We start from the raw sequence: 16,865 nt of genomic DNA on the forward strand, positions 1-16,865 counted from the left end.
GCATATATCACAGAGAAGTTTGTCTTGCCCCTGCCATGCCCATTTTTGTTGAAAAGACTTAAGTCTGAAGTGGCAGCAACCATGAGCAATATATTCACCATACAAGATGACTAGAAATACTAACGTTAGAACTGTCAAACACACTGGAGTAACACGTAGCTAAACAGGCACACTTTTAAATGTGACAGCTTTCAAAGTAATATGTAAACAAAATGGACACTATATACTTCAGACATTTGCATTTATTATAAATAGATGTACAGACTTTATGCCAGTTCTTCTGAATACTTCTCACATATAACTACAATCTACTTACAAAGCAAGGTTATAATTGAGAAAAAACCCTAAATTATATGGTATATTAGTACAACAGAATATTCTACTGTATTTAATTCACTACTTTTTGAAATAAAGGCACTTACAGAGTTTATAAAAACACTTAACTTTTGAAACATGTAAAGTTTGAATTCCATTCCCCCTCTCCCTTAACACTATCAGTTTTACATTTGCAATATATAAGCTACTTTTGACTAACGTGTTATCAATGCATAAAATAAGACTTTCTGCTCTTAATTACACCCACTATTAACATAACTACATGAGTTAAATAGAAACAGAATTCACTGGGTTACATGGAAACAACAGATTTTGGTCCAATGTCCATCTTTTAGCTATGATTAATATTCACTATACACTAAGAATGAGAAATTGAGTTAAGTACTTCCACTATGAAACAGGAAAATGTATAAATCTGCACCCATTTCCTCCTCCTTCACCCTGTCCAGCTCCAGGAGTAATTAATTCATTAAGCAATTCTTCATTACTAACATACAGCTGCCATTAACATATACATAGTGAGGAAAGGATACCACACATGCAGTTCTTATCCTACCCCTAATCACATGATATTCTCCTATCCTCAGATAGCATGTCTCTCTCACCATCCTGAAATTATCCTGACTGTCCATTGTACAGTATCTGGTTTACAATATCTCTACTATGGATCCTCTGTACATGGACTATTTTCTCGGGGCTAGGGGATTGTAAGTCACATAGGCAGGATATATGCCTACACACAAAGTTCACCTTGTGCCATGCTCTTCCCTTAAATGGGAAAGCCCAAGAGGAATAGTTATGTCCAAAATTGTACCACACCTCACTGGAGTTACCACTTTAAGCAGAAGAAAGGTCAAAAATGCAGAGGCCCCAGCTTTGTAATCAAAGAACCAAACTACTATGGAAAATCCCAGCCCCAACTCTGAGGGCCTCAGGTCATCTGTGCTGAATAGCTGCCCCTTTCTGTTCAGCCTCTACCCTGGCAGCTGTCTAATCTGGTTTCTGTGATGATCTTGGTCCCCTCTACTGCACCTCTGCACTCCTAATCGTCCAGCCACTCACACTGGTAGAAGCTACAGAAAAGGAATTATTTTCTGAAGTGTTTTCTGGCATAAGACATACAGGATTTCTAGGGGAACATACCACAGCAGAAACTTCTCAGCTGGTCTCCCCGCTCCTCTCCAGCTGTTCCCACACAGCTCCAAAAGTGCAGTATTTACAGTGAGGTGCTACCCCATCTTCTGGTTGCGAAGCAGGGAAGAAAATGCACCATGCACTGTATAACTCAACTCCCTCGTTGTGCCTGTTTCATGGCCCCATTTAATGTTATTAGCACAAGTGCTCCCCTTGGTGCTATGTAACAAGGCAGACACAGAGTCTCCTATTGGAATGCTGGACACTTGCTGAAAGTTTGTGAAATTCCCTGGAGACCATCTCAAACGAAGGTTGAAAAATCCAGGTATAGACTGCCTTTTAATTTCTATTCCTACCGTCTGATACTAAGTTGAAGTATAGTCAAAGCTGTTTTTGAAAGTTAGTTTCAGTCACAGCCATTCTGCAGTTAGAGGCAAGATAAACAACGCTATCAGTGACAAGATCATGTCTGTACAAACAAACTTGATATATATTTATATTTAACCTATGACAAGTACAGGACCCCAAAACAAGCAGCTTGTAAACATCTCTAAACAAATGAAACCAGAATGAGAGTAATGTCATAATATTCCATCAGTTCAGCTCCACTGAAGTAACAGTTAATTGATTAGCTTCACCACTGGACAATAAAAGCCTATTTCAATTTTAGAGAAGAGTTGTGGAGGGCTTTTTAAAAAAATCAGATTGTGCAGTGTGTCTAAAATTGTGACTGGTTGGGTAAATAAATTCTAAAATTGAAAGTAATGCTGTGACTGGTCACAATCACGATGGGTTATAAAAGTCAACATTTTAACAAGACACTTATGATAGACAATTTTTCTCCCTGTACATGTGCAATTTTCCCTGAAGTAAGCTCCTTTGCATCTCTAGGGCCAAATCCTGCCATCTTTACTTAGTCTAAACTCCCATTACACTCCGTGGAAATTGGGAGGATAGCAGGATTTGATCTTTGATGTACAGCATGTTGAGATTTTTTTTTCCCAGTATTTTTTAAGTCCAGATTTAATTTTATTGGAAGAGGTGTCTTCCTTATAAAGTTCCTATCTTAGTGTAAAAAAACCACACTCAAGATGTCCCGGGCTTGATCTTGCTGGCAGGCACATGAGGTACATCTCCCTTTCTCTTAAGTGAGCAGGATTTAGCACTGGGCCAGACTGTTCTTCTGCAAGTTTGAGAAGCAGTGTTTTCATCACAGGGACAATGCTTGGTTCCATCAAGGTGAAATTTTTTTCCATCATCAAAACGTAGTCAAAACTTGCAATAATGAAGCAAAAATTCTCATGCAGCGTTCTTAGGTTCTCAGCTTTTTGACATGTTTATTTAATTGACCAATGGAGGGTTGGTTTGTTTGTTTGTTTTTTGCCAGGGATATCAGAGAATTAAACAAAGGAAGTGAAAAGACACCTAATGACTTGACATGTTTTGAGTTTTAAAATTGGAAAGGAATAGATCAAGCGCATGCCTGATGGGCACAAAATAAATGCAACCAGTGTGGAAAAAAAGCTATAAGAACATGTTCCACTATCCCTTTCTGAAGGCAATTCTATTCCAGCAAAGGAAATTTCCCTTTTAAAATCACTAAGTTAAGTGTAGCTTAATTCATCATGTTAACTTGAAAACAGGAAGATCAAATTTTACTAAAGTTTTCTGACAGTTAGGTTCTTATATTTTAATAATACGCAGATGAGTGCTACAGCTTTGGGTGCTTACGACGACTGTTTAACTTATTTCTGATCATTCTTTGTGAACCCACCCTTCAAATTATTGCACAATACACATTACCATGCTTCTTATATCTGAACTATTCCCTTTTCACCCTTTTGTCACTGGAATTTGAGCAAGTTTCTCCTGTTGTATTTGCTTGAGGTATGGAGTGAACTTCAAGTGATAATTCTTTTTCTTGCTGAGCTCAGTGTATTTTAAAAAGCTACTGATTTAGATTTCTCTCTTTACAGAGGGATGAGGGACTGCTGCGTTTTACGAAAATGTGCTACAGCTGTATGGTTTAAACAGCACACGTTATACTTTACAAAAAAGTTTTGCACAGAGGCATAATAGAAAATCCATTCAATAGGTGGGCTTCTGAGGGTCCATGTAAGCAGGATTGTATGGGGGTTGATTGACTGGGTAGGGCGCTCCAGCACCAACTGCAAAAAACCAACACACAACACAGGTATCTCATATTAGTGTTCTCATTCTATACTTACTTTTCAATGATAGCTCTAATTCAGGGGTGAGCAAACTTTTTGGGCCGAGGGTCACATCTGGGTGGGGAAATTGTATGCAGGGCCGGGGCAGGGGGTTGGCGTGCAGGAGGGGTGCGGTGTGCAGGAATGGGATCAGGGCAAGGGATTGGGGCAGAGGAGGGGTGAAGACTGCAGGAGGGAGCTCAGGGCAGGGGGTTGGGGTTCAGGGTGTGGCAGGGAGCTCTGGACAGGGAGTTGGGGTGCAGGAGGGGTGCGAGGTACAGGCAGGGGGCTTAGGGCAGGGAGTTGGGGGGCGGGGTGCAGGAGGGGTTTGGGCTCCGTCCCTGCGCTGCTTACCTAAAGCATCTCCGGGGTGGCAGTGGCGCGCACTGGGGCCAGGGCAGGCTCCCTACATGCCTGCCCTGGCCCCACGCCGTGCCGCTCCAGGAAGCGGCCAGAACCACATTCCCTGCCCAGCCCCTGGGAGGGAGAGGGGACACAGGGCTCCAGAACACTGCCCTTGCCATGCCTCCAGGTACCTCCCCCGAAGCTTCCATTGGCCACGGTTCCCTGTTCCCGGCCAATGGGAGCTGCAGGGGGCGGTGCCTGGAGGCAAGGGCAACGCATGGAGCCCTCTGCCCGCCCCCAGGGACGTAGTGCTGGCCACTTCTGAGAGCGGCACGGGGCCTGCAGCACCATGGGGGGCAATCCCGTAGGCCAGATCCAAAGCCCTGAAGGGCTGGATCCGGCCCATAGTTTGCCTACCCTTGCTCTAGTTCCTATTGAATAAGTCAAAGATTCAGCTTAAGTTGCATTTTAGTTGTGTTGGAGAATAATTTACTAGCGATAACTTGAGAAATATTCACACTTAAACAACTGAGCCTGGAAGCTCTTTGCAGCGGGCTATGTGCATTTTCCTTTGTAGGATCAAGCACGTTTTTGGGACCTAAATAATAAATCCTCCTCCGCTGTAGGCTGCAGCTCATTAGGGAGTAGCTTGTCAAATACCAGTAAGAAGATCCAACACTCCATTGGTTAGAGGGCAACAGTGCACATACTGAGACAGGCAAAAGTTAATGTCATGTAGGTAAGTGAAAATAAGCCACTGGATGAGAAGATAAAGGACTGAAAGATATTCCTCAGATGGTGGAGAAACAGAATATCCTCCTGGGGAGATGCTCACATTGTTAATAGCATCAACTAGGAGTTACTTAAAAATTCTTTTTTTTTTAAAAAATAAAAAACCCTATCAACTTTCTACCCAAGACAAAAATATCAGCATTTTACGTTATTTATTTTTCCCCCCCAAATATTGATTTTTCTCATTGCATAACATTTTCAGCAAGTGTATTCAACTTCCTTCACCAGACATCTCAAAAACCAGTTCTTTTCTTGGACAAAAACAAAAAAAATGAGCGTCAAATCAGACCTTTCATTTGTCTCTACAGTCTAATCCAATCTCCTTTGAGTTTATGACTGTTTTAGCTGAGCACTTTTCAAATTAATTTAAGCTCACATGTTTTCCCCCCCCCCACATCCCCCAGTCAGCAGGAACTTTTTTGGCTGGTGTTATATAAAGTTATGTCAACGTGGACATTCTGTTTTATCTGAAGGTGCTGAGGTTCATGGCAATTCTGATGTCTTCCAGGAACAGCTTCCACAGTAATGGGGTAGTTGCTGAGTAAGCTGTCTCCAGCACTCAGACTCACCCTTGATATAAACAGTTTAATTGTTCCAGGGAAACATAGCTGTTGTGAGATATGATGATCACAGAGCATGACATGATCTTTCAGGTAATCTCCCCTTGCTATGATCATCATAATTCCTTTGTTACAGCTTCCTCAAGTCCCAACTTGTGCTCAGTGTTGCTGCCTAGTTCCTCTTATGTACAAAGCAGCACAACCATAGTATCTCAGTCTTTCATCTCCACTGGAAGGACTTGTATTTTACAATCCAGTTCAAGGCTGCCTTCCTTGTTTTCAAGACCCTCTCTAGATTCTAATTCTAGTTCTCAAAACTTCTCTTCTCCTCCTTGCTCCCTCTGCTTAAGCACTGGCCTCCTCTCTTGATTTCATCGTGAATGGTACAGAGGAATCCACTTTTTGCTGATTCTATCATCTGAAACATCTTTTCTGTAGAGTGCTGCCCAATCAATTCTGAATTCCAGCACAAGTTCTCTTTTCCTTTGTCTACACTTCCTGATGTTTTTGTTTCTGCTGTTTTTCTTTAAATTATTTTATTTACTGAGCATCCGGAATTAAAAATATTGTACTTTGAAAGAGCTACTAAGTGGGCTTGTTTTCCATGCTATTCAGGATAGGAAAATATATCCATACTTACATAAAGTGTCTTTTCGTCTAGTTGGAAGGTCCACAGATATTTTATAGTGAATTTTCAGTCTAATTGCACTTTGAAAGATGAGCACCTGTCCTCTAAACTACAAGCAAGCTGAAGCTGCCTTTGTAAGCCATCTGTGAACCTTCTTCCATAGAAAAATTGTTATTTTCCATTTGTACGTGATCCTAACAGTGATGACTGGCAAGAGACGCATATAGTACATGGAGCTATAGCCCTGGTCTACACTAAAATTTTGCTCCCACTGACATAACTTGCCCACTACACCGACTTAACTCCACCTCCATGAGAAATGCTGAGTCAATGTCGATGTAGTTAGGTTGATGAGGGGTCAGTGTAGACACAGCGTTGCTTACGTCGACGGTTGCTGGCTTTCAGAAGCCATCCCTCAATGCCCCACACCGACAGGTCAGTCTGTGCAAGCGCTCCTGGTGAGGAAGCGCACCGCTGACACAAGGAGCAAAGTATAGACACACAGAAGCGATATACTTACTGCAGCAGCTATATGCCGCCGCAAATTAGGTGGACTTAATTTTGTTGTGTAGACATGCCCTTAGAATGGAATCAAATGGTACATTTTTAATCTATTTTACCTAAAAATCCCATTTTGGATAAATACAAAGAACGGATCACCTTTGTGAAGTGAAGTATTAGTGTTAGTCTATGAAAGCCAAGCATGTTAATTAAGAAAGGGTGCCCCGACAAACAGACTGGTGGTGCTCATGTGTAGAATTAACATTGATTTGTTACCAATGCATTTGTCTTCCTAGTGAGCCTAGTGAAGAAAGAAGAAACATGAAGTTTCTCTTCTTCAGTTGTGTTTTGCTCTTCTTGCTATGGCCTTACCTGCCACTGTCTCACAGTAGGCTGGTGGTCCTGAAGGTTGCGTTGGATAAGGTGGAGGATACTGTGTTGGGTAGGGTGCTGCTGGCATTCCATGTTGTGGCTGGACCGGTACAGGATGATATCCTTGATAGGGTGCCCCTGGGTAACCAGGTGGTATCCCAGGTTGCTGGGGATATGGTGCATGGACCACTGTGGTGGAAGTTGTGGTGGTCACTACAGCTATAAACATACAAAAGTAAGAAGCATTTACTACTGATGTGTCAAGCAGACATCCAGAAGAAGTAATGAAGATATGGAATATTTTGAACATTCTTTCCTATTCCCAAAAGGGAAATCACTGTTTGATTTGTCTTTGTAAACACCAGGGAGAAACCCCAGTTCAGATTTCTCCAACATATTCAGAGACTGGTACCTCCGGCCCTCATGTTTAAGTTAGTGGGATGTCTAGAGTAGAAAATTAGGAGTTAAGCCTTACAACGTGGTACAGGATGCTTTGAGTCATAGTCAACACAGCTTGTCCATTAACAAAAATTTCCTATTTTAATTGACATAATATGGCTAGCTCAGGAAATGATTTAGATAATCTGTTCCTCAGTGATAATCCAAAAGACAGATCATCAAGATTCCTTGTTTTAACGTAGCATGAGATGGAGAGGAAGTAGTTCTCATTCTCAAAAGGTTTGTTTAATCTCCTGGCACTAATGACCTTTCAGTAATTGCAACCACAGTTACTTTTGCTCTGTTTGGACCTTGATATATTTACCATGGCCCCTCTCTTGCAGAGACTGCCATAGGGAAGAATGTTTAAAGGAATCAATTATTCCAACATTTGCTCACTAAAGAAAAAACATTTGAAAACAGGGAAAGACAATTATGTCAAAAATATTCAGCGATTCCTATAACTACATCAGAGTTTGAAGTGTCTCAAAATGCTTACTTTTGGTATTCTGTGTGATGGTGTGTGGAAGGGGCGGGGAGAGGAGGAGTTGTGCTAGTTTGACAATGATGCTATTTACTAAAAACAAAAAACTTCATTGAAGAGAGATAAAAGTTAACAAAAATATAAACAAATACTCACGCTGTTGCCTCCGACACATTTTATACAAGCAGCAGCATGAACAGGTGAAGCACAGAATGACAGTGACTACGAACACCACGAAGATGGTGACCCCTATAGCCACAAAGGTCCCAAAACTGAAAAAGAAGAGGCACTAGAAAGTCACACTGGTTTTTGTAAAAAGAGCAGGAGTACTTGTGGCACCTTAGAGACTAACAAAGACTGACAGTAACATTCTTCAGCTATGCAAAAACACTTAGGAGTCTGTGTGCCATTCCAGCTCTATTTTTGTTACCATTTATTGTTCACTATCACATATTTGAACAGTAAAACAGCTGTTTAAGGGTCCGGTCCTGAGTGAACTCAAATCTACTGAAAGACAATGCAAGCAGGAAGCCACTCAGCACCTCCTAGGGAGCATTAAATGTTTTGCATGATTGAACCCTAACATGGATAGTTTAATATTTTCTATTGTGATGTGGTTGTGTGTATTTGTACTTTCAAGACCAGAGATATAAAGCTTCAAACTCATTTTAGTCACATTTTGGATTTTTGGACAGTGGTTCTCAAACTTTCAGAAGCCCAACACAACTTTTTTTCATTAATAAAATTGTGGATCACCCATTAAACATGGAATGCTTGAATCAGTCAGAATGCAGGTGTTCTGTTTGTTTTTTCCAAGCCGTCTCCCACTCCAAAGTCTTCACAGACCTCTTGGTGATTGCAGACAATGGTCTTAGACCCTGTGTTTTGCAGGTCTTTTCAGATCTGGATCTTGTGCAGTTTGGATGCAACCAGAATTGATTACACTATCCAATGACTATCTAGTCGTTTGCATTAGAGAGACAGGAATACTCATCACAGATAGCACCCTTGTTGGCAGTCTCAACATAGGCAAGCCAAGGATTGCTTTGGCATTTTTTTTTCTTTTCTTTCAGTAGTACCAAACTAAGGAGACAGTACAGGGTGTTAGGGTCTCAGAATTTTTTTTTTTTTTAATGATTACCCCGATTAACCTTTTCAGTCTAGAGAGTTAGATACTCAGTGGAAGTCTCCCATTTTCTGCAGACCTTTTTACTGCTGTGCCTGGTCCTCAAGCTTTTCTGAAAAATCATTGTTTAGAAGCCCAACTATAGCTGACTTCCTATGTAGTCTTCTTTACTGATACATAAATCACAATGCCTAGGTTCAAGCAAAGGCCTTTTATGCTTTAATTATAAAGTAGCTCAAATGTATGCATTTAGACAATCTGCTATTGTTTTCTGTGATTTGAAATCTAATGAAGCGCTTCATCCATTCAGGCTATTTTGTGTGGACTTAGATTGAAAATCTTGTGGACAGTTAAATTTGGCATTTATATTTCTTCTTTATGCTAGTTCAAAATGAATTAAGTTCTGGCACATCATCATCCAACAATGGTAAAAAACAATCACAGGAAATCACTTTCTTTTAACAATGAACTTTAATAAGAAACACAAGATTATGTTTAGAATTATCCTGCCCTCTGCTTCATTGCTGAGCTTCTGCCTAAAGTATTTCCTAGCCTTCTTCCTGTCTTGTTTCCTATCACAGTTTAAATAAAACATATGTATGCCTACAACCATTTTCACATTGGCAACTGAATAGCTATCAGATGGTGATTAGTTTTCACTACTGACAACCCAGGCAAATTGAATAACTGACCTCAATTTGAGAGGCTCTGAGCTCCTATTACCAATTCCTGAGGCCTCATGTCTCGGTTTTCCAGTAGCCTAATAGGCTGGCAGCCAATAAACACTAGTGAAATTAGAAGTAAAGGCTCTGTACTGTTATTTATTAAGTGAATGGCTAGTGCAAATTAAGACTGGCCACAAAGACCCATTACAAGATACTTTAAGCACATACTCAAAAGGAACAAGAGGGAAAGGAGTCAAGTGCACAAAGATTCATATATGAGAATAATTTTGTTTGTAAACATACAGAAATAGTCACACAAATCCCAGCACAAGAAGATTTAAGTACTTCACATATGGTCTTGCTACATGTTTTATGTGTTTTTAAGAAACTAACTTATTTTAAAATAAAGACATTTCTGGCTCTTATTTCACAGATTGACTTCACTGACAAAATTATGCCCTGGTGTCTAGTTGTCCTCTTTGCTTATGTGACTTACAATGGCCTTTCTTACCAGCATTGTGATATAGATATAACTCACAGTTCAACTGCATTGCCCACCAAACCTTCATATTATAGTACTTAAACTAAGGTCTTGTCTTCACTGCTAAAAAAGGTGTGTGTTTTTTACCTCAGGGTAACTAACATGAATGAGCAATCCAGAGGTAAAAAACACAGTAAAGACCTGACACTTCAGTTTTATTGTAAGGTAAACAGCTCCATATTTCCTCCATAGGTTGATCTCAGCAAGTTTACCTCATGGTAAAACTGAAGTGGCCAGGTCTTCATAGTGTTTTTACCTCAGGACAGCTCATCTGTGTTGGTTACCATGAAGTTTAAAAAAAAAAAAAAAAAAACACACATGAACACACACACCTTTTTAGTGGTGAAGACAAGGCCTAAGTTGCAGCCTGCCTGTGACTGCCCCTGACAGCTTGATTCCTTTTTATATGCCTATTCTTGTACTGAACTTAACATTGTAGTATCTCAGACCAATCCAAGGAGGAAAAAAAAGTGACAAACTCATGTATGGTTGCTTCTTTTAACTGTAAAAGGAAATTACATTTGTTTTTATAAAACGCTGGTTTGCTATGTGCCACTGTTTGTGGAGACTAAGTTGAAGATAGTTTCCTTACTTGATCAACTAGCTAGTTCACAACATTCTATTGCCAAACTACTAGGTAATAAACATTTTGTCCAATTTTTTGACAGAGTGCTAGCTATAGCATCCTGGTCATTTAGGTAACTGCGTAACAGAGAAGGTGTGCTAATAATAATCAGCCAAACCACACCACAGGACTTAAGCTATTTCTGTCAAAGTGTTTTGTTGGGAACAACTCTTTCCCCCATATTAAGTAGAATCACTTTTCTCTATGTTACCAAGCCTTTGATAGACATTCTAGACAGAAGTCATGCGTAGAAAATACTAAAAAAAAATAAAAAAATTATGTATTCAAACATTTTGGGACTCCTAGAAACCATCTTCAAACCATTACCCACACAAGGGGACAGTTTCCTCAAAAACACAACAAACTTCTTCCAGACATTCTGCAACATCAACAACCACCCTCGGAGTAACAGCCTTGCCACTGTGGCGGTCACCTCCCTATATACCAACATCCTTCACAATGACAGCATCACTGCCAGCCTTAAATATCAACAAGACAATGGACAACACTCAGTTATCCACCCAAAATACATTGCCAAACTCATCCAATTCATCCTCACCCAAAATTTTACATTCAACAAGCAAACACTTTGTCCAAACCCTGGGAAAAGCCTCCAGCACTAGAACGGCTCCCCAGTATGCCAGCCTCTTCATACATCCCTAGGAATAACTATTGGACAAAAATGCACCACAAAACCAATGTCATACCTGAGATATGTTGATGATATTTTCATCCTCTGGACAGACAACCTAAACTCCTTAACAGATTTCCACTACAACTTCAACAACCACCACTCATCCATTAAATTGTCTCTAGAACACTGCTACACTAGCATCAACTTCCTGGACACCACAATCAGCTTCAATAATGGAACCCTACAGACAACTATATACAAGAAACCCTCGGATTACCACATGTACCTTCACAAATCCAGCAATAACTCCAGACACACAAAGAAATCTTATCTATAGTCAGGCACTCAGGTACCACAGGATATGCTCGAAAAGAAACTCCAGATATACACCATAATACATTTAAAACTGCCTTCACCAAAAGGAGGACACTCCACCAGAATAGAGATCGCATCCTGGAACAGAACACCCAAATACTCTGAGTGAACATGCTTCAATACAGAAAAAACCCTCTGATCACACATCCCATGTTGTCACCTACCACCTCACTTTGCATCTCATATGGGGTATCATTAAACAATTACGACCCATACTCAATGGGGACCACACCCTGAAAGAAATCTTTCCCGTACCCCCTCCACTGGCTTTTGAACAACCCCCCAATCTTGCTATGCTCATCATCATCAGAAGCAAGCTCCCCACAATTCAGGACCCACCAAATCAAAGTGGCACCAGATCCTGCCAAAACATCAGATGCAAAACCTGCAGACATCTCTCCACTGCTATGATAAATCAATACATCTCACAAGATCCATTGGTCCTATACATGCCTATCACAACATGTGGTATACTTCATCTAGTGCACTAAATGCCTCACTAACAACTATGTGGAGGAATACAATACACCCATTACACTCTCAAATGAGCTTTTACAGAAAAACGATGAAAGACAACAACAACCATATCACCTGCAGGCAAACACTTTTCACAAAGTGATCCCTCTTTCTGACCTCTCAGTCCTCATCCTCAATGGAAACCTGCACAATGCCTTCGAAAGTCGAGTCTGGGAGCTTAAATTCATGACTTTACTAGACACTACAAATCATGGACACAAAGACAATGGATTTAGGATTCATTACAACAATCTATAACCCACTAACCCTCCTTTGTCCTATGACTGCAGAGGTGTTAACTGCCTACGTCCCCTTAAAACATCTCTTGCAATATGTGTTACCTCCTTAAGCTAAACAATCTGTTCCACCCTGTATTTAGCTGTGACACTGAATAGCTTTCCCAGACCTGAAGAAGAGTTCTGTGCAAGCTAGAAAGCTTGTCTTTTTCACCAACAGAAGTTGCCTCACCCATCTTGTCTCCCTAAATTCCCAAAAAAGTAGTTACAAAGATATTAGCAAACATATAGCAACAGCTATATTCTAATCTCACAATATAAACATGTCCTTACAAATATTCTCTTGTGGCACTCACACATTCAATCTTTTCCAACATTGCTGAGTATTATATTTTTCTAATATCTTTCAACCAACAATGCAGAGATACCAGCCTGAATGTTAGTGCCCGAGTGTTAGTGCTGTATTATGGTGCTTCAGATAGAGACTTTTTTTTTAAAAAAGAACTGATTCACTCGGATGAAGAATGATGTGGATGTTTTTCCTCTGCATATAAAATTGCTCTGATATGCCCTATACTGCAAAATCTTTGACAGATGGCATATATAAGTTACATGTGAAGTTTGTTTCTTAAGGGGTACATGTAGAATTTATGCCAACTTTCTCATTCAGTTTAATGCCTGAGTGTGACTTATCTGCCAGTCAAGCATTTTTGTTATTTCAAATCACAAAAGCAATTAATTTACTCGCATTAGAGATTCTAAATTCATTGGGGGAATCCTGTGTTTCTCACCCACTCCCATCTCTATTCTTTGTGTGCACCACATACTCTCTCTCCAACAGGTAAGATACTGAAATGGGAGTTAGGGGAGACCCAAGGCTCTGCCACCAACCTGGTACATGACATAGGCAGAGAGATTAAGTTACTTGCCAGTTTCCTTACGCACAGAGCTGGGTTAATTCCCATTATAAAGCACTTTGTTATCTACGGACGGCAAGTAGTAACTATTTTTACTATTCTGGAATTCCTGCACTGTCAGGAACAGCAACTCATGTTCCTGATGAATCCTCCCAGAGAGTGTTCTCAGTAAAGAAGCAGAAGCACAAACAAAATCATTTACTGACGCTGGAAGAGGTTTGCCATGTGGCAAAGGAAGAGAAGAGACTCAGAGGGGAAGCTAGCATTTTTTACACATCTATTGCCCACCAAACGGTGTGAACTTCAGCAATGGTACATTGCAAAGGAAACCATGTTCTGCAGGAAAAGCAACGAAGGCCTCTGTCATGGGTTTGGTCACAGAGACCCCCTTGCCGGTTGCTGGCACGTCTCTGCAACCCCTGGTCGGGGCGGTGGGGGGAGGGAAGGGAGAGGAGGCTCTGTGTGCTGCCCCTGCTCCCAGCACTGTCCTCACAGCTCCCATTGGTTGGGAACCAGCCAAAAGGAGATGCGGGGGCGGCACTTGAGGGTGTGGGCTACGCAGAGACATGCCAGTAGCCAGCCCCTTCCAGGAGCAGTGTGGGGCCATGGCATGAAGGCAGGCAGCCTACCTGAGTCTTGCTGGGCCTCCCGGTTGAAAGCTGCACCTCACACCCCCTCCTGCAGCCCAACCCCCTGCCCCGGTCAGAAACCTCTCCTGCACCAAATTCCCTCCCAGAGACCTCACCCCTCTCCTGTACCCCCAACACTCTGCCCCTGCCTGGAACCCCCTCTTGCATTCAGCCTCTGGCTGTTATCAGGGACTTGTATAACTCTGAACATCTCTCTAGTTTTCTTTTTCAAATAACTCATGCACCATTTTTTGCTAAGCTTTCAGAGTAATTATTCGAATCCCTAGAGTTCTGGTTGCCTTCCTTTACTATTTTTGTACTGGTTTAGTACAAAGAATTGCAGCACAGCCTGGCCATCTTAATCCAGTGCCAGAATTATTTTTCTGTTACTTGTGTTCAGTCCCTTATGAATCCCAAACTCACATTGGTGCTCTCCATGCACTCACCTTTAACCTCAAATGGCTGTTAAATATTTGGCATAAACCCAGTACGTCAATACTAAAAGTAATTTATGATAAACCTCACACTGTTTTGATAGTATGTATGTGGCATAACTGCAGAAGCTGATTTTTTAAATCCATCCTTGCAATCACCTAAGGTCAAGTTTAAAAAAAAAAAAAAAAAAAAAAAAAACAACCTACCAAAATTTATGGCCCGTCCGGACCCCTGGCATGACAGTAGTCAGGAATAGCTTTTAAGAATGGTTTTCCACACGACATAAAAAAAGATATCAATTGGGGTCAGAAACACTTAGCTGGATTTACCATTCCCCAAAATCTTTCTAGTTAATTAAATGTATTGTTGTGTTCAATTAACAGTAAAAAAAAAAAAAAGCGCCACTTTCTTAGCTCAATATGCTAACAGTTTTAGAAAGTTAAGTACTGTATTTCAGAGTTTATTACTTGTAGTGGCCAACTATTCCCAATGTTATCAGAATGGGTGTCCCAAGCTAAAATATTTCAGAGATGCTTTACCTGAGTATCTATTTGCTTTGTCAGAAGAGTTTTTAGTTTTTAATACATCTTAACTTAAAGAAGTCTCACCAACTGTAGGGGCCTAAATGCACTTTAAAAATATATATATATAGCTACTTCCATTTGAGCATCTCAAATAGCTTTATAAATATTCAAGAATTAAGTTTCACTACCCTCCTGTGAGATGGGGGAAACCAAAGAAGTCACGTAACTTGTGGTAAATCACCCGGAAAGCATGATCAGAGCAAGATCAAAACAGCTCTTGCATTTACTAGTCAAATGTCTTAAAAGACCATCTTTCTTCCCCCCACATTCACAAATCATGCAACTTGTTAGCAAATTGGCCAGTTCCAACTTAAAGGCTAAAAGTGGAAATTGTAGTTTAAAATAATTTTCCAAACACACTATTTTTTTTTTTTAGGGAACAGGAATTTTTACCATTACAGTGAGCAACTTACTTGATTAACCTGAAACATGGGACATTTCAAACTGTTTTTGGCAAAATCTGCAAATCTCTGAGTGGATCTAGATCAATTTAGGGTTTTAGCAAAAACCATGAAACAGCTAGTGGCTTCACAATGTTTCTACCCAAAACCAAACTTGGCATGTTTTGGCTGAGTTTTCTCTCAAATTTCCGAGTTTGTTTAAAACCTGAAATGCTAACGATTATAATTCACATGACCAAAAAAATACAGAAGTCTTCAAGCCTCTGAAAACTAAAGCCACTGTTTTGCTCAGGTCCAGTTTCCACCTCTTGAATTATGATGATAGGTGGGGGGAGGGAGAGGTCTCCATTAAATAGAATTTCCATCCAGAGTTTCTTTAAACTGCTTTATGGATAGGGAGTAAAGCCAAATGTCAATGTTTTTATCTTAACTAAGGTTATTTCCACAGCAAGGTTAGCCAAGTAAAAACTTTGTTTGGAGAACTCACAGAACTAAGACTTCTGACTCATAAATCCAGGGTGGCCAGTACTTACGACCAGAGTAAGTTAAACCACCTTTCAGTTAAAACACTAATGTATGGCCTCTTGCAACACATGCTCAAGGGTAAAAATTAACCTCACACTGTTATGAATAGCTTGAGCTCATTCATTGCCATTTCCTGTTTCTTTCCCTTCAGACAAGAAACAAGTGCTCAGTTGCCAGTGAGGAAAATTAAAACCAGAACACAAACCAATAGCCACTTTTACTGAGGCAATGGGAGAATCTGATCAATAGCACCAAGCAAGGAAAAATAAATATGAAATACTGGTGTTCCCTGTGGGTCTCTCCAGGCTAACATTATACATATGGCAAGCTTAAAATATATAGTTGTAGTTTGAATAAAAAAATCTGTTTACCTTAATAAATATTAAATTAAATTAAAAATGTGTGTAGGAATTTATTTAAACGACAAATTATGAATTAGAGCCTGTTACACCAGTCTCAATACTGAAGATAAGAAAATGGGCATGTTTAAAAAAAAAGAAAAAAAAAGAAAAAAAAAGTCAAAATTGTTAGGCATTTTAAAATTTGATAGAATCATAGAATATCAGGGTTGGAAGGGACCCCAGAAGGTCATCTAGTCCAACCCCCTGCTCGAAGAAGGACCAATTCCCAGTTAAATCATCCCAGCCAGGGCTTTGTCAAGCCTGACCTTAAACACCTCTAAGGAAGGAGATTCTACCAGCTCCCTAGGTAACGCATTCCAGTGTTTCACCACCCTCCTAATGAAAAAGTTTTTCCTAATATCCAATCTAAACCTCCCCCACTGCAACTTGAGACCATTACTCCTCGTTCTGTCATCTGCTACCATTGAGAACAGTCTAGAGCCATCCTCTTTGGA

General features: G+C 40.4%; 1 protein-coding gene across 2 annotated transcripts in view; it reads right to left on the reverse strand.

The window, feature by feature from the left end:
• Positions 1–265: 265 nt before the first annotated feature.
• Positions 266–16,865, reverse strand: part of SHISA5 (shisa family member 5) — a 45,038-nt gene continuing 28,438 nt past the window's right edge. For both annotated transcript variants that reach the window (XM_084634053.1, XM_084634054.1), the window contains 3 exons: positions 7,957–8,072; positions 6,879–7,097; positions 266–3,638 (listed from right to left, as the gene is read on the reverse strand). In XM_084634053.1, coding sequence (XP_084490179.1) covers positions 3,559–3,638; positions 6,879–7,097; positions 7,957–8,072 — 415 coding nt within the window. In that variant the 3' untranslated portion in view covers positions 266–3,558. The remainder of the gene's footprint in view (positions 3,639–6,878; positions 7,098–7,956; positions 8,073–16,865) is intronic.

The sequence above is a fragment of the Lepidochelys olivacea genome (assembly GCF_965140295.1).
Source record: "Lepidochelys olivacea isolate rLepOli2 genome assembly, chromosome: 7".
NCBI lineage: Eukaryota > Metazoa > Chordata > Testudines > Cheloniidae > Lepidochelys > Lepidochelys olivacea.